Source organism: Carcharodon carcharias, chromosome 7 (assembly GCF_017639515.1).
Source record: "Carcharodon carcharias isolate sCarCar2 chromosome 7, sCarCar2.pri, whole genome shotgun sequence".
Classification (NCBI taxonomy): domain Eukaryota; kingdom Metazoa; phylum Chordata; class Chondrichthyes; order Lamniformes; family Lamnidae; genus Carcharodon; species Carcharodon carcharias.
Genome location: NC_054473.1, coordinates 19994771 through 20012432, shown reverse-complemented (window position 1 = coordinate 20012432; position 17662 = coordinate 19994771). Strand labels below are relative to the sequence as shown.

Below are 17662 nucleotides of genomic sequence, written 5' to 3'. Positions count from 1 at the left end.
ATGGGAGTGCCTCATATTGTGGGAATATAACCATACCATAAGAAATTTTGGGTGACAAGACAGATATTTGTGGTATTGTGTATAAACAAGTGCTGCATTTGGTCTTCAACCCCTATGTTCCCTTAAAAGTCTAGGACCTATCAGTCGATCCACATCCAAAGGTTCTTTTCCTCTCATTGCCAAAGTTGGGGCAATGACGTCAGCCTCTCTATAGCAGTAGACAAGATTAGGCAAATGGAACATTCTGTTTAATTTGACTTTGCCAGATTTTTGTTTCTGTTTAGGGTTCCCAGGAGACAGGTACCAGCACGAATCGACAGAATTCCAGAAAATGCTAAAGGGCTGAATTTTCTGGATGACGTGTGGGTGGCGGGCCCCACACTTCAGTGCTTAAAATGGTGCGCGCTCATGGGCAAGCGTCACCACGGGTCATCGCGATATTTAGCTGGGCAGGCGCACGATGAAGTGCGACGCGCGCCCACCATTAATTAAAGGGCTTGTTAAGGCCCTTAACTCAGCAGTCGATGCCGATTTTGAGGTGCCCGTGTGATCTTCAGCTCAGAGCATGGGCACAGCAGGCAGCCGGGTAATTGACTTTTTAACAAAACTCATCCACGGGCAGGGTATGTGGGCTCAGTGGGATTGTCAATGTTTTATGTGAAGTATTTATTGCAGCAAGTGTTTTAAGCTTGCCTGTGTGATCGGTAGCAGTTCAGATCGATTTCCAGCATCCTCTGTACTTTGAAGCTTCAGCTCAGCAGTCAGTAATCTTTATTGGGCCTGCAGCTTTCTGGAGGCCTCCATTTAGCCTGGGTATGGGTTCTGACATCTCCACTGGATGCAGCTCCTCTGAGGACGAAGGGAGGGCTAGAATAAGGAGGAGGCCAAGAGTGGACAGTCAGCCTCCAGGGGAGCCACCTTTGGGAGGCTAGATGCAGGCACAAGGGGCGCAGGCCCAAGAGGTTGTCCAAGGTGGAAGGGGCCGCAGAAGACGCCACTATCCTGCTGTCAGGGTATATAGGCGGTGAAGCAGCTATCTCAATATGAATAAGGTGCAGTGCCAAAGGAGGCTCCAACTGTCACGGGAAACAATCAACTACATCTATCAGATGATTGGCCCTGTCACAGTTGCCCTCCACTTCTGTGCACCTGGCTCCTTCTAGGGCTCGGTGGATGATCTTTGCATTGTCTCCCAATCAGCTGTCCACACTCATGTTAAGCAGGTTACAGATGCTCTGTTCAGACGTGCATTGACCTTTATCCACTTCCGCTGCGACCAGGCAAGCCAGGCACAGCGAGCCAGATGCTTCGCGGCCATTGCTGGCTTCCCCCATGTCCAGGGTGCTATAGACTGCATACATGTGGCCATCAAGGCGCCAGCAGGTGAGCCCGGTGCCTTCATCAACAGGAAGGGCTTCCATTCCGTGAACATTGAGATAGTGTGAGATCACAGGATGTAGATTCTGCAAGTTTGTGCAAGGTACCCAGGCAGCTCCCATGACGCCTACATCCTCAGACATTCCCAGGTGCCGGGGCTCTTTAGTGCACCGGCTCGGCTGGTTGGTTGGCTGGTGGGTGATGAGGGCTATCCCCTCAGAAGGTGGCTCATGACGCCTCTCCGCTATCTAAGAACAGAAGCTGAGCAGCGGTACAATAGGAGCCATGGCTCCGCAAGAGCTGTGGTGGAGAGAGTCATCGGTCTTCTCAAGATGCGTTTCTGATGCCTTGACCGCTCAGGGAGTGCACACCAGTACCCCCCAGGTCGCATCTGTGATAGTGGTAGCATGCTGTGCTCTGCACAATCTTGCGCTGGAAAGGGCAGATGCAGTTGACAATGAAGACCTTGACGCAGTGGATGCAGCTGCACACGATGAATCCAGCAGTGGCTCTGAGGATGAGGAAGCACAGGGCGATGATGAGGGGCAGCATGCCGACCCGCAACTACACCAAGGAGGCAGGGACACCCGGGACAATTTAATCCAACGAACCTTCAGCTAGCACCACGCACATGGATCAGCAGGACCAGCCTTGCCTGGCACATCCATCCGTGGTACTTAAGTGCTACATCTTCCACTTCTTCAGCTGCAACTAAGGGCTTAGTACATAAACATCAATGTCCACTCAAACACTCATAATATGCCTGTGAAACAGACAAATGCAGCACAAAAGAGACATCCTCAGCCATTGTCACAAATGTGGACTTTGTTGCCATCCATCAGATGGTGCCACCAAAAACATGACAAAGCGTTGCTCTGACGTTCACAAAAATAAATTCCCTAATCTAGGGGCAACAGAAAAGCACCAGTGAGAAACCCATGGAGTGCCTAACGTGCCTTATGCTTACGTTTGCGGGTGCCTCGTCTTGGTGACGCCCCATCGCTCGGAGTGACTTGTGAGACAGCCTGCTGTCCTGTTGGCTTCAATGACCTTGGTGGACATCCTCTGGCCCGTGGAGCCTGTGCTGGCCCTGCCTGGGAGGGAGTGGCCAGTTCCAAAACTGGCACCTCCCCAGTTGTCGCAGCCTCAACGGATGCAACGGTCACTGGCAGAGGGGCGGAGGAGCTGCTGCCCTCATCCGGAGCGCCCTGAGAGGAGCTCATAGAGATGAGAGGCAGCTGCTGCGCTGATGTGAGGTCACTTTGGACCTCCATGCTCACCACAGATGGATGGGCATTGAGCTGGGACACTTGGTGCCCAGAACATCTCCCACATTGCCAATGACCACCTGTGGCCACGAGTGCTGTGAGGGCTTGCATGGCCGAGCGTAACCCAATCAGATGCTGGTCAATCTGTTGGAAGCTTCTCTCCATGAGAGTCGCCAATCTCTCATTGGAGGAAGCCTGATGATTTGACACGAGTTCATGCCATCACTGACACTCTGCCTGGATTCCTCCACCACAGTGACCAAATGAAGCACACCCTCATGCAACCCTGCTAGATACTCCCGCACATCCTGCCGCTTGTCCTGCAGCTGCTGCAAGGCTGAGATCTCCAGGGGCACATCATCACGGCCTGACTCAGCATGTGCCTGGTCCCCTGCAGTCATCTGGCTGCTGGCGCCATCGGCGCTCTCTGTCTGTGCCATCTCCTCCAGCGATTGTGAAGTGCCCTCTCCACTGTGCCCTGGGACACCAGCCGACGTCATAAAACCCACCGATGTGGTAGTCGCTGTGCTGGTGCCTGGCTCGCTGAAATGATGTGACGCTCGTGACAATTGACGCCCCTCAGGTGTGGAAGGGGGACACTGGCCGTCTTCCTGGCGGCCATGCGGTGGTGATGCTGAAATTAACAAGGACAGTGGATGAGTTAGCATTCAGTCAGTAACACAATTCATCCCTTTCCCCCCCTAGGCTCATAATGTGCTCAACCTTCAAGAACCTAAGGAGACAAACATTTGTGGGGTGGTAAATTGTCAAGAGGAGGCCCAAACATTACACACGCATACAGATAGGCTGGTCAGATGGCCTAAGTAATGCCACGTGGAATGTTATGTGGATAAGTGAGAGGTTAAGCACTTGGGCAAGACAAACAAGGTACGGGAATACAGAAGAAATGGTAGGACCGTGGAAAATAAGGACGATTACAGGGGCGTTGCTGGGCAGACCTGTTAAGGTAGCAGGGCAGGAGCATAAGGCGTTTAATAAGGTAAAAGCCAGACTTACCTTTATTAGCCGAGGAATAGAATAGGAAAAGGGAGATCGTATTGCAAGTGCAGAAAACGCTGTCGAGGCCACAGGTACACTTCTGCGTTCATTTGTGACCTGTGCTTCGTGGGAGGGATGGCTTTGGAGTGGAGAGAGTGCAGAGGCTGCTGACCAGGTTGCATGCTGGCCTGGAGAGTTGGGAGTTATGAGGAAACATTGCATATACTTGTGACATTTGCCGTGGAGCACAGGAGATTGACAGGTCACGTTATTGACCTTCATGCCCTCTATGTTATGAGGGGCATAGACTGGGTGGACAGAAGGCAACATTTCCCCTTGGTGGAGGGATGACAAATGTGGTAGCATTTATTTAAGTTGAGTGCCATGAGGTTGACAGGTGAGGTGCTGAGGACCTTTTGGACAGAGTAATGTGGGGCCTCAAAAGCTAAGGCTACCTGCTGGGTTAAATGGCCAAGGCCGATATGGTACTCACCCTTCCAGAGCGCAACAAATCATTGAAGCGCTTGCGGCACTGGGTCCCTATTCGACAGACAACATCTTGGGAGCTGACCACCTCCTGCCAGGCCCGCTTGGTGACGGGGGTCTCCTCCTCCTCCCTCCCTCAGGAAACAGCACCCCTCGACGTGCTGCCATCTCCTCGAGAAGGGCAGCAAGGCAGGCATCAGAGAAGCGAGGGGTACATTGGCCCCCCACTGGCCTACCCTGCAGCCTGCCCTCCGGAGCCTGCTGTGCCAGCCCCCTGCGGCTGTAGCTGGCCATGGTCATCAGCCTAAAGAAGGCTGCCTGGCCTTTCTTTATACAGACTGCCGGTTCCCCATTGGAACTGGTGGTTTGTACACGGCCGCCACAAATTTGAAAATCCCGCTCTCCACGGGAGTGTGAAATGCGCTAGGTGGGCCTTAATTGGCCCACCCGCGCAAAATGGTGCGACGTTTGACTCTGCGCCTGCCCGCGATTGGGTCAGGCCCAACGAGCAGAAAATTCTGCCCAAAGTTGATTTTGTCATGGGCATACAGAAAAATAAAAAGCTGAGCATGAGTTATTATTTGGTACCTGCAGTGACCAATCCCATGGTCGTCAGCAGCCGTATACAACACAAGCAAAACAAAGGATTAGAGGACAAAGCACAAATTGAATTTTAATTTAACTCAGACTCATCTGTACACTATCCATCTACATCAACCTATGGAGTGCATCATGTGAATCAAAATCAAATTAAGTGCCTCACACATGGGCCACCATAACTGCATCAACACCAGCTAAACCTATAAATGTACAAAATGCAATAAAACAATATCTGATGCTTTTGATTGATTTACAAAATTCTTGTTCCTGACCATAAAACCGTGATTCCGCAAACATGCCTCTTTTCAAGCATACATAAAGAATGGCTTATAATAACGTAGCTGAACACAGTTAAAACTTCCAGTTGGATTTTGTAGAGCAACTATCAGCATCAATCAGTGCTGATAAAGCATGAGTCCTACATGGCTCAGAGGACCAAATGATTTTGTATGAAGCTAGGAACGAACCGCACTGAACTGCCAAGATAATGCAACCTGGCACCCTTTTATGTCCTAGCGACTGATTTTTTAAAAATGAATATCAGAAGAATGACAGCACATACTGACACTACATGTATGTAAAGGAAAGAAGATAAAATATAATTGTTTCAAGGATATAGTTATCATTCCCCGGTAGCACAGGTTCCCCTTGACTTATTTTTAAAATGGCTGGAAATAGAGTTTGGTGCCAGTATGGAATCTGGCCTGTTCTGCTTTATGGTATAGAACTGTTGATATATTAAAAATGACAAAGGCACATTTGATCAGTGCTGTTTGGCTGAATTAGTATGTTTAGTCAGCTAGTGTTTTACAACTTTCAGAATTGGCTATGGCTGTAAAACTGTTACAGTACAACCATTGTTGAATATGTAATTGGTCCAAAGCAGTAAAATTATTGAAAGTTTAAATATTTTTCATCCATTGCTCTACATATGGTGAATCTTTTGCATAGTTCTAATTGTAAAGGTTTCAAAGCATCTAAGCTAAGGTACAGTTTTACTAATTTCGACAGATACTAAAATGAGTATTGGGCTAAACCTTCACCCATCCAGCCTTTTGGTTGGGAAATATATTTGGCTAAGTGTAGCTTAATGTCTGTTTTTGCTTCTGTTTAGTGCGCCACTGCTCTGGGAACATGCTGTTACATTGCTGCTAATGAAGCAGAGGTGAGTCTTGATTTGCTAGTTAACTTTCTTTTTCTAAAAGAGTAGACACTTGTTTTGGCATTTGTTCAATAAAACTGATGGCATACTAAATCAATTTGTTAATGTATAGTACTGTGCTGTGGTGCTCATTTTGAGGCTCAAGGCCCACTGCTGATCCTAAAAGAAATTAATTCCTGTATGTGTGAACCTCGGACCGTAGTAGAGCCAGTTACTTTATCCAGCTATGGAAGTGGCATCTGTGGAATGCAGTTAATCAGGGTTATTATAGACTTTTAAATTTGTTATCCTAGAGTTTTGCCAGATTATTCTGGGGATCAGAGAAATTTTATAGTACTTTGGCTTGTTCCTGCTAAATTGAGTAGAGCCCATCTTGGTTGGGGCAAATTGTATGTGGTCTGTAAAAGGAATTGATTTAAATAATAAAGTCTGAACCATACGCATAAAATGTTGGAAATACACAGGGTTGTTGGCATCGATATTGGGGAAGATAATTTAACTTGGTCTGCTTATCTCAGTCATGAATGTAGGTCGCAAATAGCTGGGGTCCCAACACTAATCTTTACAGCACCCCACTAATAACAGTCTACCAACTGAAAATAACCTGTTTTATTCCTACGTTGTTTTCTGCCCTTTAACCAATACTTGATCCATGCTATCATATTACTTCCAAACCAATGAACTATCACCCTCTGTGACACCTTGTCAAATACCTTTTGAAAATCCAAATATATACATCCACTATTTCCCCTTTACTTACCCTGCTCATTACTTCAAGAACATCTAATAGAATTGTCAAACCCAATTCCCATTTCATAAACCATTTTGACTTTTCCTGGTAATGTTGTGATTTTCTAAGTGCCCTGTTGCCACTTTCTTAATAATCAATCCAGCAGTTTGCTGATAGCTGATCTCAGGCTGACTGGTCTGTAGCTCTTTGTTTCCTCTCTCCCTCCTTTCTTGAATAATGGTGTTAGATTTCCTACTTCATAGTTCACTGGAATTGTTCCAGAGTCTAGGAAAGTTTGGAAGATCACAAGCAATGTAGATGTGTCTTTTAGAACCCTAGGATGTAGGCCATTAGGTCAAGAAATTTGTTGGCTTTTAGTCCAATTAATTTCTCCAGTATTTCTTTCTTAATATTGCTTTAACTTCCCCATTTTCATTAAATCTTTGGTTTCCCACTATTTCTGGTACTTGCTTTGTAAATTCCACTGTGAAGCAATAAGCAAATGACTTCTAATTTTGTGAGCTCTGTGATAGTCTGACTGAATGCTGCATGTAATGCTTTGGTTGGATTTGCTGAGGTATCCTACATCAACGCTGATTAGTTTGAAGTAGCTATATGTTGAAGAGCATTAGTTACTATACACAACATGAGACATCTAATTCCTATCAATCCACCATGGGAAATATGTTTACTCTATTATTCCTATAAATATTCCTATTTCAGGATATAGTTGGAATCCAAATTTCATTATTGAGATGCATCAGTGCATCATAGCTGAAATTAATCAGCACCTAGCTAGTTTAGTGGCTTGGATAAGTTGCTAGTGATTAGAAGAAGTAATTCATGAATATATTAATCTGTAATAAAGATTTGTTCAAAACTGCAGTTAATCGTAGAGTGTTCTATTGTGGATTTTTAATACTTCACAAATGCCTAACACTGAAATTCTGTTATGATTGTGCAGGAATTGTCAGTGATTTCAGCTGATCTTTGCTCCATTAGCCTTTAAATGTTGGGCTTCTGTAAGACTACAGGAGATGATCAAAAATATGAAAAGTATTGAACAACCAATTGTATGAGCTAAACTTTGGGTTGGATTGTGAAAAGCAGAATCTTTAAAGATTGAAAGTGCTCCCTACACCAGAGTTCCCCTTTATGATATATAGTTTGTACATTCACATCAGAAATGAACATATCACACTATAAATGTTTCATAAGCTTCCTTGTTTACTTCTAACTTTTTTTTAACGTGTGTTTATCAACTTCAGGACCTTGTATCTTGCCTGACATGTTTGGAGAGTGTCTTTAGTGCTTCATATATAAAGGGGGATGGATCAGTGCCCTCCCACAATTCACAGACTCAAGTCCTTCACTGCAATGCTCTCCAGTCCTGGTCCTTACTAGTTACTCTCTGTCCACCCTCCAGAATTCAAAAGCTGTTGGAAAAGTAAGTGTAAATGATTACTGATATAGGTCTGTTACTTGTAGTTGCATCTTAATGTTTTATTTTAGTACCCGTTTATGGTAAAGACAAGTTAAGTGCCTGTAGATTGATCAGTAATACAACTCTAAAGGTTTAAAAGAAAAATACCATTCTGTGACTTTGGAAGGAGCTCTTTTGAGGCTGCTAAGAAAATGCTGTCAAATCACCCTTTCACATATTCTAGGAGGAAGTAATTTCAGTGTAAATCAAACTCTTTCTCTCCCCTCCCCCCACCCCCAAACTCCCATCCTTAGTTAGTGAACCAAAACTAATTAAGATCTCTACAACACCTTGATAGACATCAGAATTTGGATTGTTTATTGCAGCCTTATGACGTTGTGAAAAGATCCAAATAGCTGATGTTACAGGCAGCCAACAGTTCAGTAATTTTTAATTGAATTCTTGTCAAATATGCTCTTTCCAGCCTGAGCAACTTGTCACTGTTTAACTATGTAAATGAGAGCCCACTCCAGGTCTTTATCAATGCTGCAGTGCAGCTAGCCATTAGAAAGTGAGAGGGGAATGCCAAGGGTGAGTCACCATCATTTTGGTAATCATCAGGCACTGACACGAACTTACCTTGCCAAAAATACCTCAATGGTTAATACAGTTGTCCAGGAGGGATTGCCAATTTCAGAAAGAAAAGATGAAACAACCTCGGATCACTTCAGAAACTTGAAATTAAGATGCTTCTCTTGATTTACCTGCCTGCTCGCATCTGATCTGCCACCCTCCCCAATCCCCATAAAATGATGCATAAGCTCAGCTGTTACCTCAAGCTGAAATTAGAACATCCTCCTGTTGAGTCTGAACTTGTGTCCTGTTACTCCTATGGCAAAGCCCATTGTGGCCAAGATAAGCTGTATGCTCAAAGAAAATCGGATTTCATTATATTTAACATAACTTTCCTTTTATTGTTGATCTGACAGAAATGTTGTTGTACTAATGAATTGTTAACTATATTTTCCAGTCATCTCTCCAAATTACCTGACCTCCTGTGTAGTGATAATGTGACCTTGCGAATAGCAGCTGGGGAAGCGATAGCACTTCTGTTTGAGTTGGCACGCAAGACTAATCAAGTAAGAAGCCCTTTGTATTGTGCACCTTCCTGCAGAGAAATGACACAATCACTTCTCTATGCAAAGAATTCGCTATTTATTTGTACAGATATGTATTAAATTTTCAAAGATTCAGAAGTTATTCTTGTCACCATTCTCATCCCTCTCCCCATTGCGTACCTTCGATTGACAAACCTGTCTTTGAGGGGATTGAAGTCCAACCTTTGCGATTTGAGTTTTTAGACGAAGTAACACTCTGCCTATCTGCTACTCTTAGTTTATTAACTTTCCTGCCCTTAATTTTAAGTCAAAAAATAATGACTGTTTACTTTGTCATTGATTTAATATTATGTAAGCAATTGCACAGGTAAAAGTCCTCTCGATTGATGTCACTGGAGCATTAACCAGACTTCAGTCCTACAGATAATTATTGAATTGGACACACCTTTGTGTTAAAATCAGGCTTTCTTATACCTCTGGGTTGAATGCATGTTTGCTGTTTTGAAAGCTATTTATTAAGTGAGACCTAGGTTGCGCTCCTAGGTTTGAATGTCAAAAAAAATCTGTGGTGCAGTAAAGTGTAAATTACCAACTGGATTTTATGATAATTCCCATTGGAAACATATAAATGTTCTGTATGGTTCTGTTTGGTCTGGTGCTGGCTGGAAGTTCCCAGGTTCAATGCCCCTGAACTGGACAGTTATTGCAGCACTTGTGTAAACTAGCAGTTAGACTGTGCAGCCTAAATATATCAAATTGATGTATGGTAGGAGTGTTTCTCTCTCTCTTTGTGATAAATGTGTTAGGTGAATCTGAGAACTCTCTACTTGAATCTGGTAATAACTGATCCAGGTAGTGTTGAGTACTATTACGACAAAGTTTTTAACAACCACCTACTCTGTCAAAATTGAACCTTGATGACGATGTATGTAAAATCCACTTCGTTTTGCTCTGAAGGCATTAGCAGTTTTCTGTTATATGATCTCGTATGTCTTGCTGTTTTATTTCAAAGGAGTTTTTGTATGATGACACTGATCAACTTTGTGAAAAGCTGAAAGCATTGGCAACCGACAGTAACAAATACAGGGCAAAAAATGATCGGCGAAAGCAGCGCTCCATTTTCCGAGATGTCATGCATTTCATTGAGGTACATTATGTTCAAATTGTCTTGAAGACAGAAAGATAAGTTCAACATTTTATAACCAACAAGAATGAGTGCAACACAAAATTAATGGAAAACTTGTAGAAGCTTAGACTTCTCACCGTTAAGACTCATGCCAAAACTTTATTGTCTGATTACGTTAATGCCTTTGTATGGATGAATTGAGAGAGGCAGTGTTGAAGCTTCAGTGAAATTTGGTGGGGAGGAATTAGCTTTGTACAATCGTAGGCAGTAAAATGTCTATTACAGTTTTTTAAAAAATTCCATAAATCATACCAATTTTTTTTTTTTAAATACTCACTGATACCTTCATGGATAAATGTGCCATGTGCACTGGTACTAGGCTGTGGAAACCATTTTAGCCAGAAGGCAAGTTCTGTGCTCACTGACAGCAGGAAATCTGGAAGAATGGATTTCTCAAATGATCTGCTCCTCCCAGCCCACCAGCAATGTTGTAAAGACACTTTGTAGATTCAGAACCCTTCTCACCCCCCTTTCACCTGCCAAGTTTCCTGAGGCCTGGGAAGCCCAGCTGAGATGAGTTAGAAATAGAATTACTCTTCTAATACTCTTAATGTCTGTCTTCCTATTTTATGATAGTTAAATGACCAAGCCACCTCCCTAAGCAGATTGGTTGCCCACCCCTTGTCCCACCTCTGTTAAAACTGGAAGCAGACGAGCTGGGTTCCTGTTGATTTTTTAAAATTTTAATCTTTGACCTAACTTATCTGTTTTTAGGAGTTAAAATTCAGTCCACAGTGTCGATTGTTAGAATTTTCCTGAGTTAAAGAATTGTGGCGGGTTCGAGTAAAAATTGTACTTGTAATCCAGAGATAAAATAAACCGGTGTGTCCCATACTAGCTTGCATGCTTGGGTCTTCCTCCAGGACATGGGAGGCTTGAACTTGCCTAAGAGGTGTCCCAAGTTAAAGATACCCAGATAATCCAGAAACATAACTATATAATTCAGTTCTGTCCTAAGTTAGGTGTTGTAAGTGCGCTGCAGTTTGTCTCGAGTATTTTATATAAATATAAACCAGTACTGAATGAGCACTACACCGTTGAGTGCCAACCCGCAGATGGGGTATTAAATCAGATAATGTGCCTGAGATAAACAGAATATAAATATGTTTTCTTTCTGAACTGCATACCTTAGCTTATATAGGTTCTATTAAGAAAAATACCACTTTAAAATGCTCTAGAACTGTATGCTGAAAAATGACTATAATTTGATTTACTGCATGAAGTATAAACAAATAAAAAGCCAGTCATGATAATATCACTGATTACTAAACGATGAATGCATCTGAGTGGGTTATCACCAACAAAATCCTGGTGCTAATTATTTACAGCTTGCGTTATCAGACCATTAATCATTACATAATTTAACCAGAATAACCTGCTGTAGATGGAGATTGTCAAACAACACTGGTAGGCATAAGCATACTTCACGCAAACCTGTTTTGGAGGTTGCAGTCTGTTATTAAAGTACCTGTGCCTCCCAGACTGACTGCTGAAGACATTTTATGAGTACAAAAATCCATTTTTGATTGCTGGTTTTGGCTGACCCATGTTGCCTCAGTAGCTAGCTTTCAATGCACTCTGAAGGAAATCTGTAACTGACAAGAAAGTAAATAGAAACCAGATGGTGGGTGTTGCTCATAATCCTTTTAAGGAACTGGCTCAAAACTACTGGTATTTGGGCTTGAGGGTGGTTGTGAGATTGCATTTGGTTGTCCTACGTTAGCCTGTTTGAACTTGGTTGTGTGAATTTCTTAATTACAAAACTGAGTTGACTTTTTCGTGGGGCATTAAATCGAACTATGTTGCAAATGAATTCACTGTTGAGCAAAACAGATATTTGCTTCAGATCTAGTTGTCCTGTACTTGAATCGATAATGCAAGGTCCTGAAAAGGCCTAGGAAAAATGTTCAGTGGTCATGAATTTGGATACCTGTTTAATCAGTTGTGTAAAGCTTTTTTGAAGATGCAAATTGAAGTAGACCTCTTGAACAAGCTGATTTGTTTCTTGGTGTGATCACTTAACAATCTGCATAGCTAACTGATTGGGGATTTATTTGTTTCTTGAATATAAAATGTTTGTTGGAGTGATGAGTGATTAGAAAAATTTCTGACTGAGCTACGGTAGCCAACTGGAAAAACTTAGAACTTACCATGCTAGTGAGATTCTTTTTTAGGACTAATCATACACAAATGTCGCTGAGTGACATTATTACTCAGCCAAATTGGATAATGGGTGTCAGGAACTTAGTTACAAGCTTATAATTCTGTAAAATGGCTTTGAACACATACTACATGAATTTATATTAAACGCTACTGAATACTTGGACTATGTTTCTGCTTTCTGCAGGTGTGTTGAGCTTTTTTGCATGGAAGAAGCAATGCACTTTAAAAGATGTTAACTAATTCATCTTAAACATAAAGTAACTATGACAAGCTCGTTACTTAATCGATCATTTGCCAGAAAAACGGTTTACCTCAAGTAGTATTTTACATTTAGAGTAGGTCTCGGTAATTGCTGTTCTTGGGGAAATTATTGTAAGTCATTTGTAGAAGGACAGGACAGTAATGCATATGCAAACCTGATGCATGTGCTGTATTGATTGTACTTTAATATGGAATCAAAAGTAATTTATAAATGACTAATTTCTATTTCTTTGTAGGATAAAGTGTGTCCAGAGGAAACAATCAAGTTTGGGATTGAGTGCCTTTACATAGATACTTGGGTCAGAAGAAGAGTCTATGATGCCTTCAAGGAGATTCTTGGATCTGGTATCAGACACCATTTGCAGGTAAAAAAGAAAGGTACATGCAGAACAAATTAAGTAAAGCTGACTTGTTTGAAACAACTCGCTATGACCAATAGCTATTGGGATATGCATTTTGACATGGATATATGTGCAGTGTCAAGTAAAGAATTATAAGCAGGAACACACTAACTTTTCTCTTCCATACTCCTGCCAACAGACCTAAAGGCTGCAGCATAGTTTAATGGACCTTTGAGAGTAGAAATTTTGCCCCCATCTGCTGCCCTAGCTGGTATCATCTGACTTGGCACAGGCCAAGCCAGACTCAGGACCTTTCTACTCTGTCTGGTTCAGGACTATATCATTCTGACATTATGGGGAGAACGCCACCAATTTTTTGCTAGCTGAGACTTGATAGTAGGTGTAAGAAATTTTCTCTCGGGCCTTTGACACTCTTGCCATTGAATTGGCTGCTGAGACTACTGTAAGCAGCAATAGTCAGGAAGCTTTTTTTTATCAGGAGCAGATGGGTTCTCCTGAATGGTGAGAAATCACACAATCTTTGTCTAGCCTCTTCTTCTTTTCCCACCTTCTTAAAAAAAACCCCAAAGCTTTTCCACCTCAAACTGTTTGAACACAGGTCAGCGGTTTGTTCCATAGTGGTGTTCTCAGAGATGATCCTGAAGCTTGAAAACTGCTGAACCAATATGCAAAAATACACTATGCATTATTCCAAAGGCACTCTGTACATGTCACATTATAATGTACCAGTTTTTAATTTTAGAATCTCTTTTTGACAAGTTTTTGATTTCAACTCCTCATTCAATTTTGGTTAATTTTTTTTGCTTCCAAAGCATAATGAATTACTGCGGGATATCTTTGAACTGGGTCCTCCTCTAATGCTAGATGCTGCTGCTATCAGGGCCAATAAAATTTCAAGATTTGAAAAGGTAAGCACTTTGGATTTCTCTCTTGATTTTTAAATATAACATATCCCACTTATTTAAGTAGTATGTATCCAATTTGAAATGCTTATAGTATTGGGTTTTTTTCTCATTCTCATTCTCCCTCTTATCCGATTTGCAAAGTAGGTAAGAGGTGAGCATGAATGAGTCATATTTCCCTTATCTTCGGGAGTGGATTCACTGTGATCTAGAACTGATCATACTGGGAATTTTGGACAGTAAATAGTTGACTAGTTGGTCTTGAGACTTGAAATGTGATTCAAATTTAGAAATATTCTCTCATGGATTAGAAATTGCATGCGAGAACCATAGTGATTTTCTGACTGCTCTTCCTCTCCTCTCCCTCTTTGTGTGGAGGTACATTCGTTGTTCAACAATTTAAGGGCTGCATCTTAAGTTACTACCCTCTGCATCTAATTTGCAAGGTTTATAATTGGGATATAGTTTGAATTATTAACTTATGGTTTCCGTTTGTCTTTTATATTTTAAAGTGTTTTAATTAATTAGGCCACTCCATTCCTTTATTGAAGCTAATTGTCTTTGTGAACCTGTTTATTGTAAATTCTTGTTCTTGCCCCAAAGGGGTTTGATGCTGGAGCACAGTAAGAATTACTTAATTATGCATCCATATCCACTTTTGCATTATTTTACGAAGTTTCCATACTGGTAGAGTCCTATTCCGTTGAGGTCTGCCGCATATAAATGTGTTGGCTAGGCGAATGTACAAACTTGCTGTTGGGTTTCTGCCATTCCTGCATGAACTTGATCTTGAAAGGTGTGCTGGTTTTGTGGCAAACTTGGGAAATGAAGTGCCTTACAGGGCATACTTTTACCACCTGTTGCCGCCATCTGATGAGTTTTGGAGGCTGCTAGCATGAACCTATCATTTAAGGTTTTCTTTTACTCATAATGCTATCGCAATTTTTATTATATTTATTTGTGTCTGTTGTTAGAGAGTAAGAGTAATTTGTTGATTTACATCTTTCCTGAAACAGCATCTGTACAACTCTGCAGCATTCAAAGCAAGGACTAAGGCAAGAAGCAAAGTCCGGGATAAAAGAGCTGATGTACTTTGAGAAACCAAAACAGGCATCGTGTCAGAACTCTTTCTGTAAATTTTAATGTCCCTTGTCACTGTGATATAAAGAACACTCAACAGGGTTTTCTGAATTGTGTAAACAATCATGGGGCCTTTTAATTTTGCATACATGCACAGTTCCCCTTGCTGTGTTTGCTTTTTATTTGATTGTTATTTCGCAAAATCAGCATTTTAAATTGTATAAAAATTATATAATTTGTAGGGTCGGTTCAGTAAAAATGTGTTACAATGGATTGATCCAGCCATCAGATTAAGGAAATTAACGTGATTGTCTCCACTTGACCTTTGCCTTGCAGAGTGAACTTGTAAATTTAGTCACTTCATTCAAAATATATTATGGTGAAATTGATTAAATATTTCAAATTAATTTAATTTTGCAAAAAAAAAGAAAAGCACAAAAACAAGTGGGTAGTCTTTTGTAATTTTCTACCTACATTTTGTACCACTATATTTCTCCTTTTTAAATAAGAATGAGTAGTCGCAGTGAGAGCTGGGACTGGAGTTGGGTTTGGAAAAGGCTGAGCGTATAGACTCACCTCTTTGGATGTGGTAACCAGACATTATATAATACCTAGGATTTGATTTTGAAATGGAAAATCATTCCCCTCTGGCTGCCTTCTATTACACACCGAGTCAGTACAACTGATGTCCTGCAAATTTAACCTCATCTCCAGATTTTCCACTTTCCGTGCCATTTAAAGTAGATGAAACCTTGCAAATGAACTTTGACATTGTAATTCCTAGGGCCTCTCTAGATAGTTGAAATCACATGGTACAGTAGAGACCATTTACAGCTGAATGTACGTCATTTTGAAAGTACATGGTTTTGTTATTTGTGGGACTTGTCATGACTCCATGCATCCCTTTTAGATTTGTGCTCTTTCTTACCAATACGTATTTGCAGTACAATATTTCCACACTAGGTCTGTGACACTTCAGTCTTAAAATTATTTATTCAGGGCATACATTTACAATAGACTTGAAGCTGAAATATTGTAAATTCAATTTATATAAAAGAATTATTGAAAAAAATGTTTTCTTAAACCCCAAACATTTCTGTTTAATTTAAACCAAAGGATGAAACAACAGTTGCTTTAATATGATTGCTCTCTTTTTAATTTTTATTTTTATGAATCACTGAAACTTCCTGTAGCCTCTGTCCCAGCCTCTGGCTGGGAGAATTCCACAGGTTTTTCCAATGTTGCTCCGTGGCCATAAGGATTGTCTGAGTGCTGACTGAGGTTGATTCTCTTCTTCCCCTTGGTTCGTCACATATTTAATCTCAGTTCGGTCCTGCACTCAAGCACCCAGCTGGCAGTGGGGTTCTTGCTTTGGGCAGTGTGGGTATGAGATGGAGAAAAACTGAGAAGAGTTATGTTACACCAATGCTGAGATTAACTGTATGCTATTATAACTATTGATCCTGGGACTCCAAATCTGTGATATAGTATACTCACATATGAAATCAGTCAGTCTCCTTGCTTATGCTTTTGTCTATTAACCCCATATTTTCTATAAACATAATATGGAATTACTATTACTGACATTTGGATGTTGATCTTGAGAGTTTGTTTTCACTCTGTCTGACAAACTAGCTGCAAATGTTTTGACCTTGGAAGCCATCTTACCCTGATGCAGATGGCATTGAGTTATTGCCTGACAATATAATTTTGTACTTTTGCTCAGGAAACAGAGTTGGCATACTAAGTTTGTACAATTTTTTTCTCTTTTTACTTGCATGTTTGGTGCTGCCCAGTTGTAGGCTAGAGCACATTCTATGTCCCATCACCCTCATTTCTTCCATTGCCAACTTGAAAATGCCCATTAAAAAAGTTTTGTGTTAACATAAATCAATATTTCAGAAAAGAAACAGGCTCATATTCACACATTGGCAACTAATCAGGAAGAGGGATGGAGATTATTGCTCTCAAATCAAACAACAGTGGACCCAGGAGACGTCATAGATGTTGCATTTTTAAGCCTTCTTAATTCCATTGTGTCTGTAAATGGCTATGTTTGACAGTGCTGCATGTAAGCTTCAAACTTATTCGTGATTTGGCAACACCCAAATGTCAGATGGAACAAATGTTAAAAATGAATCTCTCCTCTGCCCCAGTTGATTGTAATCTGGGTACTTGGCCTTTATCTCCCCATCCTGGAGGATTGGATTTGGAGTTCCTTGGTGCCATCCCCCTCAGCCATCCTGGGTAGATTAAATCTGAGCTACTTGGTTTCCACCAAATTTGATGAGTCTGCCTCTAGCTGCTTCAGACAAGTCATACTTTTATGCAAACAGTTTTTAACAACTAAATCCTTTTCCAAGTCTCTCTCAAGAATAAAGAAGGATTTTTGTGTATGTGCCTTTGCATCATGTATGCTGTATCTAGAAAAGCTTATTAAATATTGCAAAAGTAATGATGTTTCTTTATCTTATTGCTTGGGTGTTGGGTGGAGGCTTTGGAAGCATGGAAGGGTGGCAAGAGGCTGGCAATAAAAGGGATTTTT

The 17662-nt window shown here is 41.4% G+C and overlaps 1 protein-coding gene across 3 annotated transcripts in view; it reads left to right on the top strand.

Annotated features, from left to right (window-relative positions):
* Positions 1–17572, top strand: part of LOC121280370 (interferon-related developmental regulator 2-like) — a 40908-nt gene extending 23336 nt beyond the window's left edge. For all 3 annotated transcript variants that reach the window (XM_041192308.1, XM_041192309.1, XM_041192310.1), the window contains 7 exons: positions 5845–5895; positions 7891–8069; positions 9076–9184; positions 10176–10310; positions 13010–13138; positions 13948–14043; positions 15054–17572. In XM_041192308.1, the coding sequence (XP_041048242.1) occupies positions 5845–5895; positions 7891–8069; positions 9076–9184; positions 10176–10310; positions 13010–13138; positions 13948–14043; positions 15054–15134 (780 nt within the window). In that variant the 3' untranslated portion in view covers positions 15135–17572. The remainder of the gene's footprint in view (positions 1–5844; positions 5896–7890; positions 8070–9075; positions 9185–10175; positions 10311–13009; positions 13139–13947; positions 14044–15053) is intronic.
* The last annotated feature ends 90 nt before the right edge of the window (positions 17573–17662 follow it).